At 37.5% G+C, this 22,141-nt stretch overlaps 1 protein-coding gene across 1 annotated transcript in view; it reads right to left on the minus strand.

The window, feature by feature from the left end:
* Positions 1 to 22,141, minus strand: part of PLEKHA7 (pleckstrin homology domain containing A7) — a 151,801-nt gene that overhangs the window by 58,004 nt on the left and 71,656 nt on the right. Inside the window, exon 4 of the mRNA XM_042038788.1 lies at positions 5,959 to 6,042. Within this exon, the coding sequence (XP_041894722.1) occupies positions 5,959 to 6,042 (84 nt within the window). The remainder of the gene's footprint in view (positions 1 to 5,958; positions 6,043 to 22,141) is intronic.

The raw sequence follows: 22,141 nt of genomic DNA on the forward strand, positions 1-22,141 counted from the left end.
TTATGGACCAGGTACCCTACTTCAGCATTTAATCACCTTTTAATCCAGTCTCTGCAAAACACAGATTAAGAAACTTCGCATATATGACACTGCCTGACTAAGCTATTTCTGTTGACAAAAATTAAAAATACAATTTAAGTTTTGACAAATTGGAATTAATTTTTCCAATTAAAAATTAATAAGAAGGAGGAATAGCCACAGAGGAACGGTTTTACTTTAAAATTTCTGCTCTGATATAACAGATTTTCACTATTCCTCAAGATACTGTTTCACAGCAGGTTAAACATAAAGCACTTTAAAAAAAAAACAGAAGAATTACAGAGGAAGATAAGCTATATGTTTAACATGACCATCATCATCATCATGAAATCATAATAAAATACAGAACAATAAACAAGTAATTTCTAAGCATTTATTATGTGATCATACAGTGATTTCTCTTCCACTTGCTACTGAAAGTCATCACTGCCAAGAAACCAGGCTTTCCATTCCTCGTACTATCAAATTAATGACAAACTTCAAATTCGCAAGCAGAAAAATGCTTTTGTAAAAACGTGAGGTTGTTGCCATGGAAGAATTCAAATAGCAAGCAAAAGAGAGATTAAACCCATTAAAAGAGAAAATACATTCTCTTATTCTCCTAAAAAAGTCTTCGGCAGCAAGCACTGGTGATGCAAACTTGCTGTACCTGACATTTAGCAGAAAACACCAAACAATATGGCAAATTTATTTCAGTATTTGTATATAATATTTCAAGGATACAATAGATTTTTTGCATGAAATCAGAACATAAAACTCAGGTATTCAAGTCTCTTAACAGCTAACCAACATTCTCAGTGCTTTTAAAAGCAACTAAAAATAGGCAGAATATGCAGAATTACCTGAAACATCCTTGCATGTTAATGGAATTAACACTGTCCTAATTATTTACAGATTCAACTTTAAAAATAAGTGACTACAGCATTGACTTTGTGCATTCAGAAACATCGGTTCAAAGTCACAATTACTAAAAATGTTTGATAATATCTGTTATCCAAGACACCCCATTCTGCCTTCATAGTGATTGTGTTTTTCTATTTTCAAGCTGGTTTTCTTACTGCCTCCCCCAAGAGTGTGCATACACACACAGAATTGCAGTGTGTCCATTTGGGGCTCCAGTACTGTGTAAATTTTTTTAAGTACTTGAAAATAACACTCTATATAATATCTCCTGTCAAGCAACTCCCTGCTCTACTTAAACAGTGCTAGTATGTCTCCAGAAACCACATTTACCAGCTGAAGAAACGACATAGCCAACATCTGGGTTATTAAAAAAGCCCCAACACTGAACAAGAACAATAAAAAAAAAATGACTGCACCAGTAGCCCATATTGAAAATGCAATACTCACGAGAGATCATAACGATCAGTCGACTTGGAAGATCCACAGCCATACCACCAACTTAAAAAGTTTATTTGTTGGAATCAGATATGATGCAATAACATTGTGTCAATGTAGTTTTAATGCTAATAAATTTCCTAATCAGCTAGATTTAAAAAAAAAAAACTGTCCTAGTGTTTCTATACATGTAAACAAGCTAGATATTTATTTTCGGGTTGTTTGGGTCTCCTCTTTCCTCTCCACCTGGTATTTTTGCTGCTATAGTAACCAAATGAAATAGATAAAATAAGATGGCTCTCTCCCCAGAGGTGATACACAGGTTTTACCAGGCACACAAAAACAGGCAAGAAAGAGGACAGCACTCATTGGATTAAGCACACTGTATTTTTTCCCCCGTATGTCTACATTTACATTCAAGTCTTACCTTTTTAAAGTACTCTCTTCTCATTCGCAAACACACTGCTATGACAAATATCATACAGCTCCTAATACACAACTACTAGTGTTTAGCATTAGTTATATGGCTGCATGTGCCTGATTCTTCCTTTCTGTCCCCAATAAAGAACTGTTATTTAAACAAAGATATGAGAAAAGAAATCTAAACATTATATACAGCTATTATAAGTAATTCTATCATAGCTTCTTTTCAGAGAAATGCATGTGTAACAATGTAGTTAATTAAAAGCCTAACATCTGTCCGGCAGACTTATCAGTAATTCCCATTTTTCCACTGGTTTTTTAAGAAAGATCCCTTCATGGCCTAAAGGGTTCACTAAAAACAGGAAAGCAAAGCAGAGAAATCAAGAGGCAGTTGAAATGGAGGGGCTTCCCATAGATCAAGATGCTCAGATTATTTCAATGTGATCCTAAAAACTGTGACGTGAACAAGTTGATAGAGAATAAAAATTGTTCTAGACAAACTACTGAAATGCTGGCAGAAAAAGATAGAAAAATAATCTTTAGATACAAGCAACCATGTGATAAGATGCCAAACTGAATTCACTGCCAACAGCAGAAAAGTAATTCAAAGGAGGAAGAAATAAAAAACATCTCTGCAGTTTTTATCACTCCAAACAACACTGTCAAGTAAAGGTTATTTTTAAATATCAGCTCAATGAGTAGCAGCAGCCAAAGTATGTTAAGAATTATTAGTAAAGGAATAGAGAAGGAAAAATACAATTAAATTATTGTAACAATGAGCTCATAGGCTGAATCTTGAAGTCACCTATGATCAATCATTCCATGAGAAAAAAAAGACAAACCTAAAAGTGACATACAGAAAAGCTGGCTCTCAAGCAGAGCTAGTGAAAGGTACAGAACACACATCCCACACACCAATCGATCAAAGCTGCTAAGCTTGGAAAAACAGAGTACAAGGTGGGGATTTGATAGTGGTCCCAACTAAGAATGTGTTAGGAAATAAGGAATTACTAATCACTATTTAAAAGAAAAAGGAAATCTAAATTAGAATACCTTTAGGAAGAAGGAATAGTATAAGGATCAAAAGATAATGTAATTCAAAAGTCACAGATCCCAGTTACAAAGGAGTTGAGAAAACCGGATTTCAGCTTCAAAAGCAAAATTGATGTGATACTGTTTAAACGCCTTGGAAAAAGACTAGTGAAATACAGTCTCAGCCTTCTACTGAAAGTGTCCAGTTCTCATTTGATCAAGTGAACCAAGGGCATATGGTTCACAACTGAGTCATAATCAAGCTAGGATTACGTCACTCATTGGTGTTATTTTCCCAAACTTGTTTCCAAATCTGCTTGCCAGAACACTGCCTCCAGGATGAGGAATGGCCAGAGCAGTCCCCACATTCATCATTTCTACATGACTGTAAATTACTTTTCTGATGTAAAATGTGTCCTTTTAAATAGATGTGTTTTGCAGCCTGAACAAGTTTGTGCTTACTTCTCCCCAATAGCTCCCAGTCAACATCTGCTGACAACTCCTTGGCCCTAATCTTAAATGAACATCAACCAGTCAGTATTAATCATGTCACAAGAGCACTAAAGAACAAATCACCTTTTATGAAACCCTTGAGAGTGCTACTGCTTCAGATAGGATTCCTCAGCTACAGGAAAAAGGAGTCTTGGTCAAAGGATCCCACAATGGAAAGTTCCCACAGACCATGCCAATCCAGAAACTGCCTTTCTGATCTGAGTCCTCCTGGTGGACCTCATTTCATCACGATAGGGATCTACAACACTGATTCCAAACTGATACACAATCAACACCACCGATTCCAGGAAATCCCTGATGCCTGAGGGAAAAGAACTGAAAGCAGGGCACAGCTCCATTACAATTCCTAGGCCTCAGGACCAGGAGGTGCCAACAGCTCCTCTGATTTCACCATGTGAGACATCCACGTGTGTCAACAGCATCATCTGACAGGAACTCACATGACCATGGTGAAGAGCCTCTGTGTAAACCCCCACTGATGCATAGAAGTGGTAAAAAACTAAGGAAACCAGAGAATCCCACACATTTGAAAAAGACATTTTTAAAGCAATTTTAACTGACAGATTAAAACCATCTAATTTTAAAAACACTGTATGTTCTTCAGGCCAATAATAAAGCTTTGAGAAATATTCTTGCAAAAACTGTTTCCAGAGCAGTGACTACATGCATATACTCCTCTCTCTATCCCTCCAGCCATTCCCTCTTCTTTTAGAATTAAAACCGCCAATCTTTTCTAATTCTACTACAGTGTAAGATTTTTTCCTGGTTTTGATACCATTTCAGTGTGAGTAACTGAAGTCTACATGTTCAGACTGCCCTCCAAATAAGCACTTCCCCTTCTCTTCCAAAAAAAGTTTCTAACATACATTAAAGATCACTAAATCCATGTGCCACCACAGCAAGTACTTCTTTCAATTCTGTTTTTAATATTTTATCAGCTACCGTTACTACAAAACCAAAAACAGCCTAGGCAAGTGTGACTAATCCAGGCAGGCCCTCCAAGAGGTTATCCAAACACCTATTTTCCATTACATATGCTTAAATACATATCAAATTTGACTGAGCCTTTACAACAGATAAAGTAAAAATCAGTTAATGAATGGAAGTTGGAACACTGATGCTCAGAGGCTGCTGTCCATACTGTCTGTGAAGTTTGCTCCATTGCAACATACTTGTTCTCCTCACTAAATGAGGTGGAGCAGCTTGTTTCATACCTGTAAATGAGCAAAACCCTCTGAGCAGCAAAGCACCTGCATGCCATGGGACAGCTGGGGTGACCTCCAGCTCATCAGCCACCCCACAGCCTTCATACCTAATTACAGGCCTCTCCCACAACGCTGTATTTCATGTTTGTTTTCATCAGACACCTTAACACAGGATTGGCCTTGGCTTTGCTTTGACTTGAGGGAGAGCAACTGATTAGCTGGTGGCTTTTTTAGGGGTTTTGCTGCAAATTTTGGTGTTGGTTGGTTGGTTTGGCTTTTAAACTATTTGAGAAGCTCTTCTCAGGCCTGTATCAGAACCTCTGAGCTCTACAGCCATGTTCTACTTCTCCAAGTCACAGGAGAAGACATTGCCGGAAAAGGTTCGGTCTCCTGGGAGTGTTGAACAGCCTTCCTCCAGGCCTCATTTTTCTCAATGCTGTAACTGCTTTTGACAGCAGTCCTACCCAAATGTAAAGCAAACTAAATGTCACAGAATTTGAAATGTATAGAGCTCAGAATTGGGCAGGCAGCCACACAAACCCCACATCCAGGCCATCACAGCAGGATGCCCAGAATCTGCAAAGCATGAGGGGGTAGAGGCTGCTTGAACAGTGCTGGAAAACTGGGCTGAAAAAGGAAAAGCTATCTGATGTGCCATTCTTCTTGCCCTTTGGTTTTAGGAGCGATGCAGAATTTTGTCCAAGGCTCTGTCTTCTGTCTAAGGACGATACCCAGTCATTCCACTACAGAAGGATTGCAGGAGCAATCCTGGCATGCAGCCAGGGCGACAGGAGGAGTTAAAGCCTACAGGGAAAACAGTGCATGATCCAATCCAACACCAATCCAAAGGTGACCAAGTTCACCAGTGTGAAAGCATACATTTCCTCCTTTTGGTTTTTTTTTTTTTAATCAGACAATCAAGATAAAATATGCTGGTAACAAATATATTAGACACCATTTCTCTAGAATAAAGAAAAACAGCTAATCAGTGTAGAACACCTTATATGTAAGAAAACCAAGGAAATACAATGGAAGCTAGTAATATTTTGTGTATTTCAATTTCAGTACAAACCTTCCAGTATGCTCCAAAAGCACTTTACATTTATGTTCTGTTTACCTGATATTTATATAAGACTAAAGCATTATTGCTTAAGTATATTTTGTGGGTCTTGTTATTTTATTTTTGGGTTTGTCTGGGTTTTTTTGAAGACTTGATAAAGATTTTCCCTCAAGTCCTACCAGGGAATCAAAAACATACTATCACAATGAGAAGCAAAATTTTAAGCATAAATCTCAATTAAATTTTTCTACAATGTTGGAAGAACTGTCAATAAATTAAGGTACTAATCTACTGTAGGTAAATGTGTTACTGTTTTAGATCTCTTGACATGGGTATAAAACTACTTACTCTTCTCGCAAAATAAATTCAATATTTTCTGGAGAAACCTGTCCTGTCACAGGATGTCTAAATGACGTGGTCTGCTGATTATGGCTGAAAGGAAAAAAAAAGAAAAAAGAAAAAAGAAAATTAATATTGCTATGCTCAGTAATACATGATCTCTAAAAAGCAGAATTTTTTATATTGATGTTTTGCTGCTCTATTCCAGAAATTAACATATTTCTGAGATACTTTTCAAGTCTGAAATGTTTTTTCAGCTCCTTCCTATGTTCTTGTTGACTTTGCCAATGGCACACTGTACCATTTAATTATTAAACAGGTTAATGTTTTAAAAGTAAACTAGTTGCAATCTTTAGTTAGTGAGAAGCACTTGAATTTATGATTATTTACACCTGGCTGTTACCAGATTATTTAGATATAACATAGAAATTACACAACATAAATTTCTGACTTGTGTTTCAGTAAATTTTATGGAACAGAACCAGTAAAATAACTTGAAATGCTGCTGGACAACATTTTACACAATTTATATTATTGAATGAGGTCACAGAGAGAAATTATGTGGAGGCCCTTTCTCGCATGTTTCTTTTTCCTCCAATATGGTATTTCTCCAATGATTTTTCTTTACACCTTCATGCAGAGGATCAGATAAGACCTTAGCTATGCAGCTGCATGGTCTATATAAAACAACATAATTTAGTGCTTCATCAGAACTGAATTAAAATCAGGGCTTTCTATAAACTCTCCCCTGAGAGTACCATCTAATGCTTTGCTACCCTCTGTGAAATACTGTTATTCATTAAATATCTTACCTCTCTGTGAACCAAGCACTCATTTATTTAAGGTTCTAAATTTTTCTGGGTTTAGTTAACAATTTTTAGGTAAACAACATCCAAAACCAGAACTAATGTCAAATGTAGCAAGATAGTAACAGTGTGAGTATTCAGAAAATACAAATAACAAGGCCATTTAAAGAACTGTACGTCAAAGAGGCAAAAAGGAAAACTTGATGCCTTTTCTTGTTTAAAGATTTTTCCTCCTGTAAAGCCTATTTGGTTTCAAGCCTTACAGATTTGACCCTGTTGTCCAACATACCAGGATGTCCCCCAGCACAGAGGAAGGCATAAAGAAATATTTTGATGTTTCAGAGTAATGAAGTTCCTAAGAGACAACACTCTGCTGACTAAAGGACAGATAAAAATCAAACAGCTCACAAAGCCATAAGATACCAATTGTAAATAGCTCAGGACATGTCTCAATTTAAAAGCAAACCAAAACCAACCAAACAACAAAACCCTAAAAATGCCAAAAACCCCCCAAATTGCTCACACTAAGTCCCACTCAGGCCACAAACAGTAGAGGATATTTGGTGTGTTGGAAGCTTTTCACCCCTTTTCCAACACACCTTGCAACAGCAAGTCAGACACAAGGAACCCTATAATGAACATTTCCAATGACAAGCTGAAAGCTGTAACAACTTAGGCAACACCAGAACGCCTTTTTCCAGCCTCACCTATTGGAAAAATCCTCACCCTAGAACCATCGGAAACTGTGAACAAGATATGGGCTATCAATTACTCCACTGCACCAGGGATGGCATTTGCTCCCTAGACTGGTGAGAACTGACCTGTCCTACAGCTGTGGGTTAATAAAGTTTAACAAAGTTTCTAAATCTTCCATTTTTCCATGAAATCAGAGATCCAGAGAAAGTATTTCCAGTAAGCACACAGTGCTAACATCTACAAAGCAACCAGGATCTTTTTCCTTACAAAAAGAATGAGGACTATTGTTTTCTAAAAAAGCATTTCTGTGTGAGTTTAATATTGTGTCTACATCCAAAGAGCAGGATAGGAACTTGAGATGTTTTCAAAGGAAATAATAAATAAATTACAACCCTAACATTTAAACTCCGTGTTTGTCACACAGTCCAGTTTGAAGTTGAAAGCCTTTCCTTTAAAAACCAGACCTGAAGCAGTCTATTTAACCTTAGATGCTTAGGTTAGGATTGCCACCAAAACAAGTGCAGATACCTTGTTAGCTTAGAAAAAGTGGAAGTACCTTGCCAGCTATATTCTCCAGGGGCAGAGGAACTGCCAACAAGCTCTCAATCTGCAGGCTCTCAATCATTAATAACTCACTCTTCAATTAAGACTAAGAAAAATGACTATATTCCAGAAGTGCTCCAGGGTTATTTAGGAAGGGAAGTTTCCCATTATACCATACTAGCACGTACACAAATGCTTTATTCTATCCCAGGAAATAAATTCACCAGAAGATGAATTAGTCCTTTTAGTTGCAAATAAAAAGTACATTACTAATAGACTAAATATTACTTACTAATAATAAAAATATCAGCTGGAAAGTAAACACTTTTAAATATCTGAGCAATGCATTTTGGGACAAGTTTTGCATGTCAAATACTAGGAGCAGAGAAACAGGAGGATGGCCTGTTACTGCATAAAATGCAGATGGTAATTTCACAGGCAAGGAGAGGGCACATAAACCCAAAACTTCCGCAAATCTGCAGCTTCAATATGTAGGACTTCACTGGGAAGAAAGAAATGAAACCCCTGCCACTAACAATTTGTTTTGCAGAACACAGTGGTTTATTTGAATTTGAAAAGTGAGAGTTTAAGTGTTTTTGCCTCACAGGACTCATTAAGACTAAGCGATACTATTCAAAGCAACCTATACAACAGATGGCTAATGCCTTGCAACAAGGAATTAGATAGCAGGGAGATTTTCGTTCACAATGAGAGCAGACAAACGTTGGAAGAGGTTGCCTAGCAAGGCCGTGGAATCTCCTTCCTTGGAAACATCCGAAATGTGGCCAGATAAGGCTCTGAGCAACCACATCAAACCTTATAAGCTGGTTCCAACTTTGAAGCTAGCCTGGCTGGATGTGATGGGATACAGAGCTTCCTTACAACATAAATTATTCTGTTCTGTCATTCTCTGCTGCTCCCTCCACCCTTTCTCCACAAATACAATTTAATTCCTATAATACCTTTGAAGCTTTCCCAGTATTTAAATGGATTTATTCCAAGACTATTAGCAGTACCTTGTTTTTATTAGGACAAGAGAAACCGAACAGATTTTTAGATGATGATTTTTTGTTATTGTTTTCATTTCTTTTAAACATTTGCTTAACAGTGATATCCGTTTATATGACACTGGTAACAATGATGTCACCAGTGAGAGTGCTCTAAACTTGTTGCAGTGCAGATTTTCCTTCCTTTCCAAGCACAGACTAAGAAAACACCTGACACAGTTGTTCTCTGGGCACATCAGCTACCCAAGAAGTAGTTGATCACCTGTATTTCCTCCAAATGGCAACTATTGAATGTGTTCCTATTGTCCAGAAACCCGCCATGTACAACAGGCACAACAAATGTGCCTTAATAAAAGGACATGATATGCTGCTCCACTCTCCAAAGCCCCTTTTATTCTTTTGTTTTTCACTAGAGAAAGACATAATAGCATCAACAAAATTGGGAAAGGCTTATGATGCTTCATCGTGTGAATTCTGAATGCCTTGGAACTTGTATCAGTACACCACCACACATGTGAAATGCCAAGCTAAGTTTTCTAGCAACACTACAAATTTTGAATTTGTGATCAATTATGGCATTTTTTCCCAACAAGCATCCTTTAATTTTAACAGTTTTGTATTATCCTGATTTTGCACAGATACTGGTAATCAGAGTCACCAAAACAAAGTAAGTATAGCAACATGAAAAATCCACAAAAAATTACATTCATTACCATCTACCACTACCAGCGTTATTAAATTACATTACAGACTGTTAGAAGTTATTCTGAATTTCAAAGTTACAGAACACCAGGCTAGTAATAGTTAAGACTTGGACTCTTCATAAAAGAATCACAGTTCAAAACCCGTTTCTTTGTAATTAAGATACCTCAATACAAATTCCATTATTTCACAGCATGTATATACAACTTTTACAAACACAAGAACTGAGAGTCACCCACTGTCTTAAGACAGATGCAATCCAGGCTCTAATCCTATAGTATAATAGACACAGACAGGCACTTCTGCTTGCATGGATCCTTTTGCAGAACTCATAATTAACATGACTTCGATTAATTTTGTATTTGAGTCAAAGCCAAGTCCTAATTATTAATTTTTGGACATGACTGATGCTGATGACCTTTCATTTGAAGTCAAGCCAAGTGTATAGATTGTCTCTGGAGTAATTTAAATGCACAGGCAGCTGAAACTTGAAATCTGTGAATCAACTATTGATGGAGTCTACTTCACATTAACAGCAAATTTATAAGTTGTGAGAAAAATTCATGTTGTCATGGGACAGATGTCCTATAAATTATTACAAGCCATTTCTACAGCATTTACTTTCCAGGTAGGCTGACTCCTTTACACTTACTTGCAAGACTAGATAAGCATAAGCACCTTTATGTTGAATATCCCAAATGGTGATGACAGTTACCTGTGGGCACCCACCCACACCTCTACGGGTGATTGCGGTGTGGGTGCAGCTGACAGAAGAACTCATGCAGCGAAGAACTGTTCAGCCAGTGAGTTGTTACTCCAAACAAGTGCTTGTATCTAACCAGGCAAACAGCCAGGAATAGTTTGCTTCATTTCATAACATATTTCTGAAATACATCAACGGCTTCAAAATAGTTTCAGCACTGCCTTCTGAGTATTTTTCGGATATTAGCTTTAAGAATTGGTTAGAACAAGTACCAACAAATAGTCCAAGAAAAACAGTGCTCTCAAAGTTCTGCAAGCTGGAAGAAAAATGCAGTGTAATACAGATATAATTTGGAAGGATTAGGAACAATACCAACTAATTGTATTACTCAAGCAAAAGTACCCACTACAAGCTGCACATACACAAAACTCCATCTTTTCAAGACCCTGAACATGATCTACTAGTTTAAAATAGTAGTGTCTCATCAGAATCGCAGTAAAACCCTTGCCCCACTGTAATCAGTGTCCAGGAGACTTTCATAAGGTCAAAATGTCAGCCTCTCATACAGTTTAATTAGCATCTTAACCTAGGAACTACTGGTAAGGATCACAGATTAAAAATGATTCTCTCAAATCTTACATCCTACTCAGATGAGAATTCCTAAGTGTTCAGTTGTTTAGTCCGAATACAATTCTGTAACTATCTTGAGCTGCTGTGTCTGTGACTAGCAGCAGCCAACACAAGAGTCTGGGCTTATAAAGACAGATGAAAGGGGACAAGATGGCCTGACATCAGGTTTTATCATACATTCACTTCTCCTGGTAAAAGCTTGCAGACAAGAAGAGTTTGAAACAAACAGTAAACTAACAGTCATGTTCATGTAGTGTTGTCCTTCTACCCAGTTCACTAATTATGAGGTTAAATGGGAACTACAAGTTTCCAAGGACCTGAAAAAATTCTTTCTTCCTGTCTTAATGAGCTACCAAAAATGATTTATACTATCCAGTAGTATCAGCAAAAAAGATTTTGTTAATGAACATGCTTTTAAAACCAGAGCTAATGAAACAATGGTAAGCTAATACAGAAAATGCCATGGAATCACTACAAGTATTTTCAGTCATTAGAAGCACAGATAAGAGGATGAATACACTATCATCACAGGATCAACACAGATTTCCATGAGTAATACAGGCTGAAGTCATCTGCTGATTCACAAATCCTTTTGATGCATATCACGTGAAACTATCAGGATTTTATTAACTCACAAAACCAAAATGCATTCGCTGCATTTGAAATTAAGGGGGGAAAGCATGTTAGTCTTAGAAGACAAAGAAATCTTTTAAAAAGCTGAATTTGTTGCTATTTTGTTACTTTTGCAGTTTTAGAAAATTTATAGTCCCTACCTTCAAAATCAAAAATTAAATTAAAAACCTCTCTGATAACACAGATGCACAAACTAAACTAAAAAATTCATTCTCTAATTAAAAAGACAGTGGTGATATCATTAATATGATTAAAACACCCTGGGTAAAAGCAGCCTACTCTCATATTCCAATATCAACCACAATTTAAAGAGTTTAGCGAGGAAGCTGCCCAACAAGCATTGCCACATAAAGGTACTATTTTGGAAAAAGTATTTAAGGGAAACTTTACACAAAAATATCACAGATCTCAAGTTTTAAGCCATAACAAAACTGGTTAAAATAAAATAGGTGTTCACATATACAGCATCTAAATTTACCAAAGGAGGCTGAAAACCCACACTAGTGCTATTTGAACCTATAACACTTTGATGCAAAGACATCATACATATGATCACAGACAACACAATCCACGTTGTTCTAAATATGAAAGCACATACAAGTTTTCCAGCATTCAGTTTTCATCTAAGTAGCAAACCATACAGTGTAGAAAATGAAAACAATAATACAACAGCTGTAAGAACTGAATAAAACAGATTTTGAAAACTGTCTGCTGCCACATAAGGCATATAACCTTTAAAACATTTTCTCTTCATTGGCTTTTTAATGCTAAAGAAAGATTTTAAGATAAATGCACTTCTGATTTATTACTTATTGAATTTAATGCATAATACAAAAGAAGTGATTATCAGAGGACAATACTTCAGACTGAGAGCTTGCTGTGTGTGCACTCAGACAATGTGGAAACCCTGCCTTTTTCACCTCTCCATAAAATGGAAATGCTTTATCTACCACCTATACCATGGGAATGGCGTTTTAATCAAATCCTTACAAAATCACAAGTGTCCAGGACGGAATGAAGGAATTATAGCTAGTATCCATCAAGCTGTCCCAGGGCTACAATCTAGAATACTGAATCCAATTTTGGACTTCCTCACACAGGAAAGGCATCAACAAACTGAAGTGAGTTCAGCAGAGGGACACTGATATGGTCCTGAGCACCTGCTGTGAGGAGAGGATGAGGGAACTAGCCTTGCTAAGGTTCAGGATGTCCTGCCAGGACTAACCAAGAAGGTTCTTCACTGTGGTACCTCATGGGAAGCAGGCTTAAAATGAAACAAGAAGCCTTCAGACTGCTTGGAGAAGGAACGTTTTCCCCTTGAGGATACAATTGTGCATGGTGAGGATGGCAAAGTATTAGAACAGGCAGCCCAGAGAGGTTGGGCAGTCCCCATCCTTGAAGGTTTTCAACACTAGAGTGGAGGAAGAACTGAGAAACCCGGTCTGACCTCACCACTGACTGTGCTCTGAGCTGGAGGTTGCACAGGAGACCTGAGGTCTCACCCAATCCAAGCTGACCAGCTATGGTAAGGTTGGGTATATTTGCTATTTCTATCACAAAGGCAAAAAAGGGCAAACAAAACCCAAAACAAACAAGCAAGTTTCACATAATAGATTTTACTAAGAGGGAAATGTAAACACCCCACATTATTTAGAAAGAAAATCTCATATGAGCATTAAAACCTGGTTTCCGCCTTCAGTCTTTAATAACACCATTAATTAACTCCTTCAGCAACTAAATAAATCTAAAGTGCATTTACATTCCACTAATAAATATTCCATTAAAGTAGAAAAATTATGCAGTCTGGGTTCCTGCACTTTTTATCTGCTAGGACACAACTTCAAACCAAAACTTTTCCCATAGTTAAGGTAATTCAAAAAAATCCATGGGTCTTTCTCAGTCCCTCTGTGGCCCTACCCATGTCCTCCACAGCTTTACAGTACTACTGAGGTACTGACCATAGTCCTACAAACCTCATGCCCTTCAGACACCAGGCTAAAGAATAAACAAGGATATCAGCATTGTGTTAACCAAAATAACGTTTAGTATGAAGAAACCACAATTCCCAGAGAGTACACCTATTCTTGTGGGTTGGCTGATAATGTTTACTGGCATGTATATTAATAAAAGCTCCTTCATTAGTAACAAACTGTTCCAGCCTATGGAAGCCTTGTGGTTAATTCTGACACTTCAAACTCTATTCACCTGCAGCTTAGGCAAAAAAAAAAAAAAAAAAAAAAAAGAAAAAGTTACAGCAGCAAAGTCATTTCCTTTGGTTTCTGTGTTCTTGATTGTTTTAAAGGAGTTCCTTCTTGCCCTATCTCACTCAATTCACTGTGTTGGATAAAATGTAATACATCTCCTCCAAAGTTAGATGCATTTGTAAAATGTTTTTTCTTATAAATTCTTAAGTATTAAATGGACTCCGGCCCTCCTGAGAGGCGCATAATAGCAAGCTTTTGCTTGAGAGAAGATTAGCAATGCAATATCATCTTGCCTAGAGCAACAGGTATAAATTAATGGAGCTTTTCTGGCTGACTCTTTGGAGCTGTGAATTTATACACCTCATTGTTATTTCCTTTCCAAAGAAGCCCAGCACCTACAGCACTGAAATACTAACACGTTCTAAAGCCATGACATCAGCATCTGCTCACAGAACACTACTGCAAATCACACACAGAGCCAAGATGAGTACATTAGGGATTGGAACTGTCAAACAGATATGGAAGAGTCTCTTTTTAGATTATGCATAGTTTATATGGCACGCAGAAATATCTTTGTAATTCAACAAAAAGCTCTTTGGCATTACAGAAAAAAAGGGGGGATTCATAGCTATATAAATATAAAAAGATATAGCTACCTGAAGTTGACTATTTCAGTATAACTTGCTCAAAGAAATAACCTACAGCCAACTTGTCCTTACAGGGATGTAGAAATACTCAGCGGCCCCAAGTCAGACAAGCACAGAAACTACTCCGACATTTCCAAACAATCACAGAAATAGTGCTGTGGAGTTAAAGTATTTTCTTTGGCATCTACAGAATGGAAAATATGCTAAAATATACATAACACTACTAGAAAACATTTTTACAAAGAAGAGAAAAAGCAATCATTACGATATTAACCCTTTCAACACTGTACTAAATAATTCCAACCTCTAAAGCATCTCTGGTTCAATTCTCCTTATTTTACTCAATGCAGAAAGCCAAACAAACTTCTGAAATTTTAGTGTGTGTATTTCCAGAATCTTCTTTGCTAAACACAAACCAATTAACTATTCTCCAGAAACACAACTATTTTCAGTCAGCCAGTGTCACCACCCCAAGCCCCAACTCCCCACTATGTAATCAAAGCATGTCAAGTCACAATATAACCTATAGCAGTTGATTAATAACAATTTACATTACTGGCATAAGTTATTCTGAGTTAAGTGTAATGGATGTCTAAGTATGTGAACCAAACAAATGAAACATAAGAAAACTCTCATATAATCACATTCTGTGCTAAATGTCTTGAGTCAACACCGCACTGTCAGAAGGTGAGCATTTGAGAATAAAATAATATAATAAAATACGACAAGAGTGGCACAACCCAGCTACAGAATAAACATTTGCATTTTCTTAACGTCTCTAAGTAGACACACTAACAGTGCCCAAACAACCAGTTCAGAAAAAGTCCACAGCACACACAACTGATGACAATATGTAGATCTAGTGGCTAAGCAAAATAGCACAAGAAATGTATTTAAAAAAAACACTTTCATTCTTCCTGTGCTTAAGCTAGCAAACACACTTTTAAAACAACCTTGTTGTTTTTCCATGAAGTGGTTCAGAGGTTTCATTTAGATTAGCAAACATCAATATGCATTATTAGACAGGATGTAGTTTTCTGGGGACAGCATGAGACTTCAAAATTGGTTCTGAATGACACTCTGCATGAAACCACATTATTCCATTGCAGAACATGAAAATCCCTTCCTTAAGCACGGAGACTGCTATTATTTTTTTAAGTAACTGGAAAGATGAAGCAACTACCACTTTTCACAATGTGTCTGGAAGTGAACAGCCACCACGGATGAAATCAGGCTCCTTAGCTTCAGGGAGCAAAACTGCAGCACAACCCAGCCAAAAGCCAGCTCTTAGCACATCACTGTATATAGGGGAGCTATCAGCTGCATTCCTCCTGGGCCACTTGTGCAGCATGTTGTGGCCTCTTGGCCTGGTTCTTGTCCTGTAGCTCCACGGCACTGCGGCCCCTGCAGAGCCCTCCCTTGTCACCAGAGTGAAGCCAGTGCAGAAAACACCTCCAAGGGTACAGCAGCGCTGCTGCTGCTGCTCTATCACCAGGGGATCCACAGCCTGCTCAGCTCCACAGCACAGCTCATGTGGCCAAGCATCAGGGAGATGTGCCCCTAAACCAGACCTCAGCCAGGGCACCTGCAGCAACACCCACCTCTCACCTTGGCAATACAAGGACGAGTTCTCTGCCACGTCCCCAGACTGAGAGGACAGTCCCATGCGGGTTCCCTTCCTGACCTCAAGGCATCCCCGTTTGCTGCTGTCAAACAACAGGTCCAGGGCAAAGCACAGGCACCAGTGGGACTGCACGTCTCTGCTGGGCTGGCTTCCCCCTGGCAGCCGAGGCACAGGCAAGGGCAGCAGTGGAGCAAGAGAAGCTGCCAACAAGAGAGCTCTCACGTTGCTGACAAGGCCTGGGGTGAGAACGGGATTAGAGACTCAAAGAAATTCCAAAAACTTCTTCAGATCCTGCATTAAGTCCTTTCAATGCCAAGAAAGCCTCTATCAAGCATGTGACTGAAACTTGGCAGCTACGGAGGTGAAGTAACTACACATGAAATAATATTTGTTCTTTAGGCAATTATTTAACAGAACGTACGATGATAGAATGCCTTTGAAAAACGTGGATCTTTTAACTTACAGAAAACTTTGTAATCTCTTGAAAATCCAGATATCAAATAGTCCTTCACCATTCAGGGAATTAAATTTTTTCCCCTTTCAGATACAGCTAGAGAAAAAAGTGCTCTAAAGCATATGACTGAACAGAGCCAGACTAAGAGCTAGACATTCCCAGTAAATTCAGAGCAACATATAGTAAAAAGGGTTTTATTCAATGCTAAGTTTTAAAATGCAAAAACTCCAAGTGCACCATGATGAGTATTACATGCATTAATATTTAATCAAGAGGATTACAAGCAGCACAATACCTCTCCATGCTTTCAGTGCTTCCATTGTACTTTAATTTACTTTACCCTTTACTAATTATAGAAAATGTGCCATGTTTTTAAAAATGCTTACATAAATGTAGAATCTAGCAATATAATTATCTGCAAAAGAAGATTCAGTTGTGTCAGTAGGTTTTTTGTGTGTTTTGGGTTTGTTTTACATACTCATTTTTTCTGGGACTTAATCTAATTACAGAAAGCCAAAACTTTCAAAGAGGAAATACAGTAAGTAATTGGACATACCCTGTATTATTCAATTTTGAAAATTTCCTATATTCGGCACATAAAAACTTATATTCAGATTAGTTTCATTTTAATTTCTCCCCATCAGCTATGGGAATTAATCAAGGTCATAAATCATTTCACATGTCACAGTGACATGTGCTGTCACTGAAATGTTACTTAATAGACTGAAATTGCAGAGTTTACTTTAAAACAAATAAGAAATTTGAAAGTAGCACTGAATAAAGAAATCAGAGTGACTGATTTCTGAATAAGTCTTCACTTACAAAGTGATTCCGCTTTGAAGTTATATTAATCAGTTTTGCATTATGAAATTGAAAAAATTTTAATTCATGGAGTGATGAATTTCAGTTATTTTGGATACTGCATTGGGACTTGAAAATGTGTCTTCACAGAGAAATTAAGTTCACCCACAAGCAAAGTGAAAGAAGTGTCTAGATTTGCAATACCTGAAGTCTTTCTGCACCATTAACAGATTTTAAAAGTTAATGGTTTTGGCACTACTGCATCGGGATTTGGGAGATGAGGATTCAGATTTTAGCTCTGAAGCAGATTTCCTGTGCAGTCCTCCTATTTTTATGAAATCACCACTTTATTAACATTTAAGACCTTCAAAAGAGAGAAAAGGTGTCTACCAATTTAGACTCAACTTCATTTGCAGCTTTCAGGATGCTACTGCATTACATACAAGCAAAAACATTCATTGTTTTGCAATAGTAAAAAGGACTACTTCAACCTATCCAAAGAATTCCAGCAAAGCTGGGAAGCAAGAACAGGTTGAAATTCCTGAACCTAGATAAACAAGACACACTGCAGTCTTTCAGATTAATTGCTTATGGATTTACAGAAAATCTCTCCCACTGCCTAGAACTTTGTTCTTTAAAATATTTTCATCCAACATAAAATCATCTTTATTCTAAAAACAACATTTTGGCAACATCAGTGCTCTTTTCACTTCAAGAACTAATTGTATGGATGCGGGAAGAAGGTGGTTGCCTTTTTCCACCTGTACTCTCTCAGAGCTGTGAGGTAACACACTGTAAAACAGGCTACGACTGTACAAGCACAACGAAGCCTAATGCATTGCAACACTCACAAAGCAAGTTCAGCAAAATTATTTGGCAAGATTACATTGCCAGTGCGCTTCTTCAAAGCTGAACCAATCAATGCCACCTGAAAACTTGCATCTCCAAATGCAGGTTTCCAAAACTAAGCTCACTCTGAGATGAACTTTCCTATACTACTTAATCAAAAATCCTTCTCCTCAAGTCACTTTCTAGTCCCTCTAAACTTAATTCACCCAGGTACAACTTATAAATAACTGTACCAAAACATCAAGTTCAGCCTAACATGGCCCAGAAAATGTTTGCTTCTGTAGTATCACGTTGTCATTTTATTACTGTTCTTTGAAAACTGTCTAAGAATCCAAATCTAAGCCAGTGATGTTAATACAATGAAATTCCAGAAGCAATGAGTGGCAATATTCATTCATCTAGAAGTACAACACTAGAAAGACACAGCCACATTGTAATGCAAATTACTGTCACGTCAAAGTGAAAGGAAGGAAAACTTCCCATTTCTGAATACAAAGACACCCTCTTGGAAAAATTTAAAATAAATAAATTATTCTTAACTTGTATGACACAGACTTTGTTTTCTATCCAACATTCTGGGGTAGTTGTGTTATATGCCATGACTTTAAGTTTAAATGCTTCTGAATTTTACTATCAGAGAGCTCAAAAATCCTGCAAAGACCATGTGCATACTCTACATCCCTTGGATGTGGAAAGGTTTGCAGAATAAGACATTGTGTTCTAAAGACACAAAGAAAGACCAGCTTGATCTTTTTGGCACCTCAAAATGTTTGGTTCTAGATTCCTTACATACTTGTTTTCACTCTCAAATACTTCTATTGACATAAATGTAAACATGAGAACTACAAAATAGATACAAAAGTTATTTTGTTGATGCTTTAGAAAATTACAAGTGAGAGTTACAGTGGGAACAAAAAAACCCCACTAAAGTTCTATTTGGAAATAGACAGTACCTGGAAATAGACGGAGTTTTAAGTAACAGGATCTAAAGAAAATAAACAATGTAACTGACTGAAGTTCCAACACGAGTGTTTGTGACTAGTCAGCATGCCCTGTAGGGAAGGACAACAAAAGAAAAAAAATCAGTCCAGTACCTTGCTGTGAATTGTGTGTGAGACCACCTCCCTGCATCTTGTATTGAAAATTTGTTGGAAGAAAAAAAGAGCCTTGACAGCAGGACCTAACAGTCTTCCCCAGAAGTTTACCCGAAGGAAGAAAAAGGACAGATATACCTTTCTTATTCAGTGATCTTACCCTACACATAAAATCACAAATGCAAGGATGGTGGTCCCATTTTGAAAGTATTTTCTGCTACAGCTAAGAACAAATTCTTAAGAGAAAAGAAGTAACCCATATCCATGACATGTAACACCAACTATTTTTGGAAGCAAGGAACCTTCATCTAATGCCACGTGGCATGTATCAAAGACACATGCAAGATCCCACATTTCTAATTGCTTACAAAAGGAAGGATAAAAAAAGTCATTAATAAGCCAGGCAACAAATGCAAGGGAATAATTTAACTTCTTCAAGGACTAAGTTGCATTAAGTTTATATAGCCTGACCTCCATTACATGCTTGTAGAATTGGTATGTCTATGTATTTGGTAGAATAGGTAAAGAGGTCACTTAAGATACTAGAAGTACATATTAGCTCTACTGTTACCTTACATAACTGTTAAAAAGTTAGTGTACTTTTCAGCTGGATCCTATTAAAACAGAATTCAGTTAAAGTAATGGGATGCATATCTAAGAAGTAATGTCACTCCAGTGTAATTTTCACAGAATCAGAATGGTTTGCACTGCAAGTGACCCTATGTATCATTTAGTTCCAACCCCCCTGCCATGGGCAGGACACCTCCCACTGGATCAGGTTGCTCAGAGCCCAAGCCAACCTTTCTTGAACACTTCTGGGTATGAGACATCCAAGACTTCTCTGAGCAACCTGTTCCAGTGTCTCACTACCCTCACAATAAAGAATTTCTGTCTAATCTAAACCTGCCCTCTTCCAGTCTAAAGCCATAGGATGCGGGGCAATCTCCACACTCCAATAAAAAAAATGAAACCATCCCCACCTATAAGCTCCCTCTAAGTACTCAAAAGCCACAATAAGGTCTCCCTGGAGCCTTCTCCAGGCTGAATAACCCCAAGTCTCTCAGCCTTTCCTCACGTAGGAGGTGCTCCAGCCCTCTGATCACCTCTCTCTGGACCCACTTGAGCTGGAAAACTGTCATGAGAGCTCAGAAACTGACTACTACCTAACACCACCACGAGTGGCTGGACTAGCAAAAAAAAAAAAAATACACATCCTTCATTAGGCACATGGTATTGCAACACACAAAGCTCTGGTCACAGGACTTTCCTTTAGGCAAACAAAATCCCAACAACCAAAGAAAGTCATATAAACACTGCAGGGATTTTCCTTGCTTCCTAATCTTCTACAACTGAGATGTTCTCTTCTGTTCCTTGAGCTCCCAACTGTTCCCTGGGGCTGGAAGTACAGGTAGTTCCAGTTCTTCACAGAATTATCCTGTCCTCCTCTTCACACAACTAATGTGTAACAATATTATAATCACATTATAAACATATAGGTTATATTAATGTACAATTATACAACTTTTACAACCAAGATCACTATATATTCATAAATTCACGAATCAAAACCAAAGTGTTAACTGACCTATGAGATTCCAAATTAAGCAGACTTTTTAAAATGCAGAAAATTCAGAATGCAGAATGTGGGACATTAGCAGCAGCAGTTGTATCTACAAATTAAATCTCAACGGTATCAATTAGCAGATTTCTCAGGAAATAATTAAAATGGGATTCTCAATTCAGTCTTCACCACTTTAACTGCAACCTCCATAATACAATAGACTCTTGGAAAACTTTTCATTTTAAATCTTCTCAGGGCCTGCATTTACAGTATTATTTTGTAAATATGCTTCAGACACTCCCATCTCCACATATCGTAGCAACACTGTGCACGTATTGCTTCAGGCTCTTCCACCCCCAGCCTCTCTAAACTATTCACCCTCCAGCAGGATTTTCCCTATGCACTGGTTTTAGTCCAAACAGCCTGTCATAACACTGTGGTCACTACAGAAATCCTGAACTAGAAGCACAGACAGAGGCACATTTTATCTTCCAAAAACCAGCTGAAGTTCAAGACGCATCCATCTCAACCTCTCTCAAGATTATTTCCCACTAACGTTTTACACTCTTCATTCACGGAGAACTATCAGCATCTGCAACAAGCTGGCACTAAAACATACAGAGAAAATTAGAATGTAAGCCCTTGAGTTACACAATAACATTGCTCTGGCATACTTTCTCTTCCTTACTGCATTTTCTTCATCTCTGTCAGGAATACCATTTTACTTATTGTTTCCATTCACAATCACTTTCTTGTTACTGAAAAGTCAGAATGACCAGAGGGAGAAAACTGCACTACAGCACTGGAACTGTATTTCCATTGTGGAGTTTCTAAGAACAAATTTTAACAGCTAATACTTCTAAAAAGCATGAATAACACTTATTACAGCTAAACCCATATAATTTACTTAAACATCCACAAAACCCTGAACTATAGCAGGTAATGCTTTCTGATCATAAATTAAAAACTACTACAAAGCAGGTAGCAAAGTACAGATTAAGGTAGAACTTGTAAAATGCTAATTTTTCTTGGCTTGTGCATGCTTTTGTCCATCTAATATTTTTGTAGTTAAAAGTCTAATCACATTATTTTAACTGGCAAGAAGCAGAGTTCCTGCAGAGGATTAAGGAATGAAGTATGAGTTACAGGCCCTTATTATTTTCCAATTTGAAATATGGTTATTTTGCACAAAAGGCAGAGATCACATTGTTTGCTGACTGGATCACAAAACAGTTTTG

Source organism: Corvus kubaryi, unplaced genomic scaffold (genome assembly GCF_017639235.1).
Source record: "Corvus kubaryi isolate FWS band 111438036 unplaced genomic scaffold, C.kubaryi_AGA036_p1.0 37392, whole genome shotgun sequence".
Classification (NCBI taxonomy): Eukaryota; Metazoa; Chordata; class Aves; order Passeriformes; family Corvidae; genus Corvus; species Corvus kubaryi.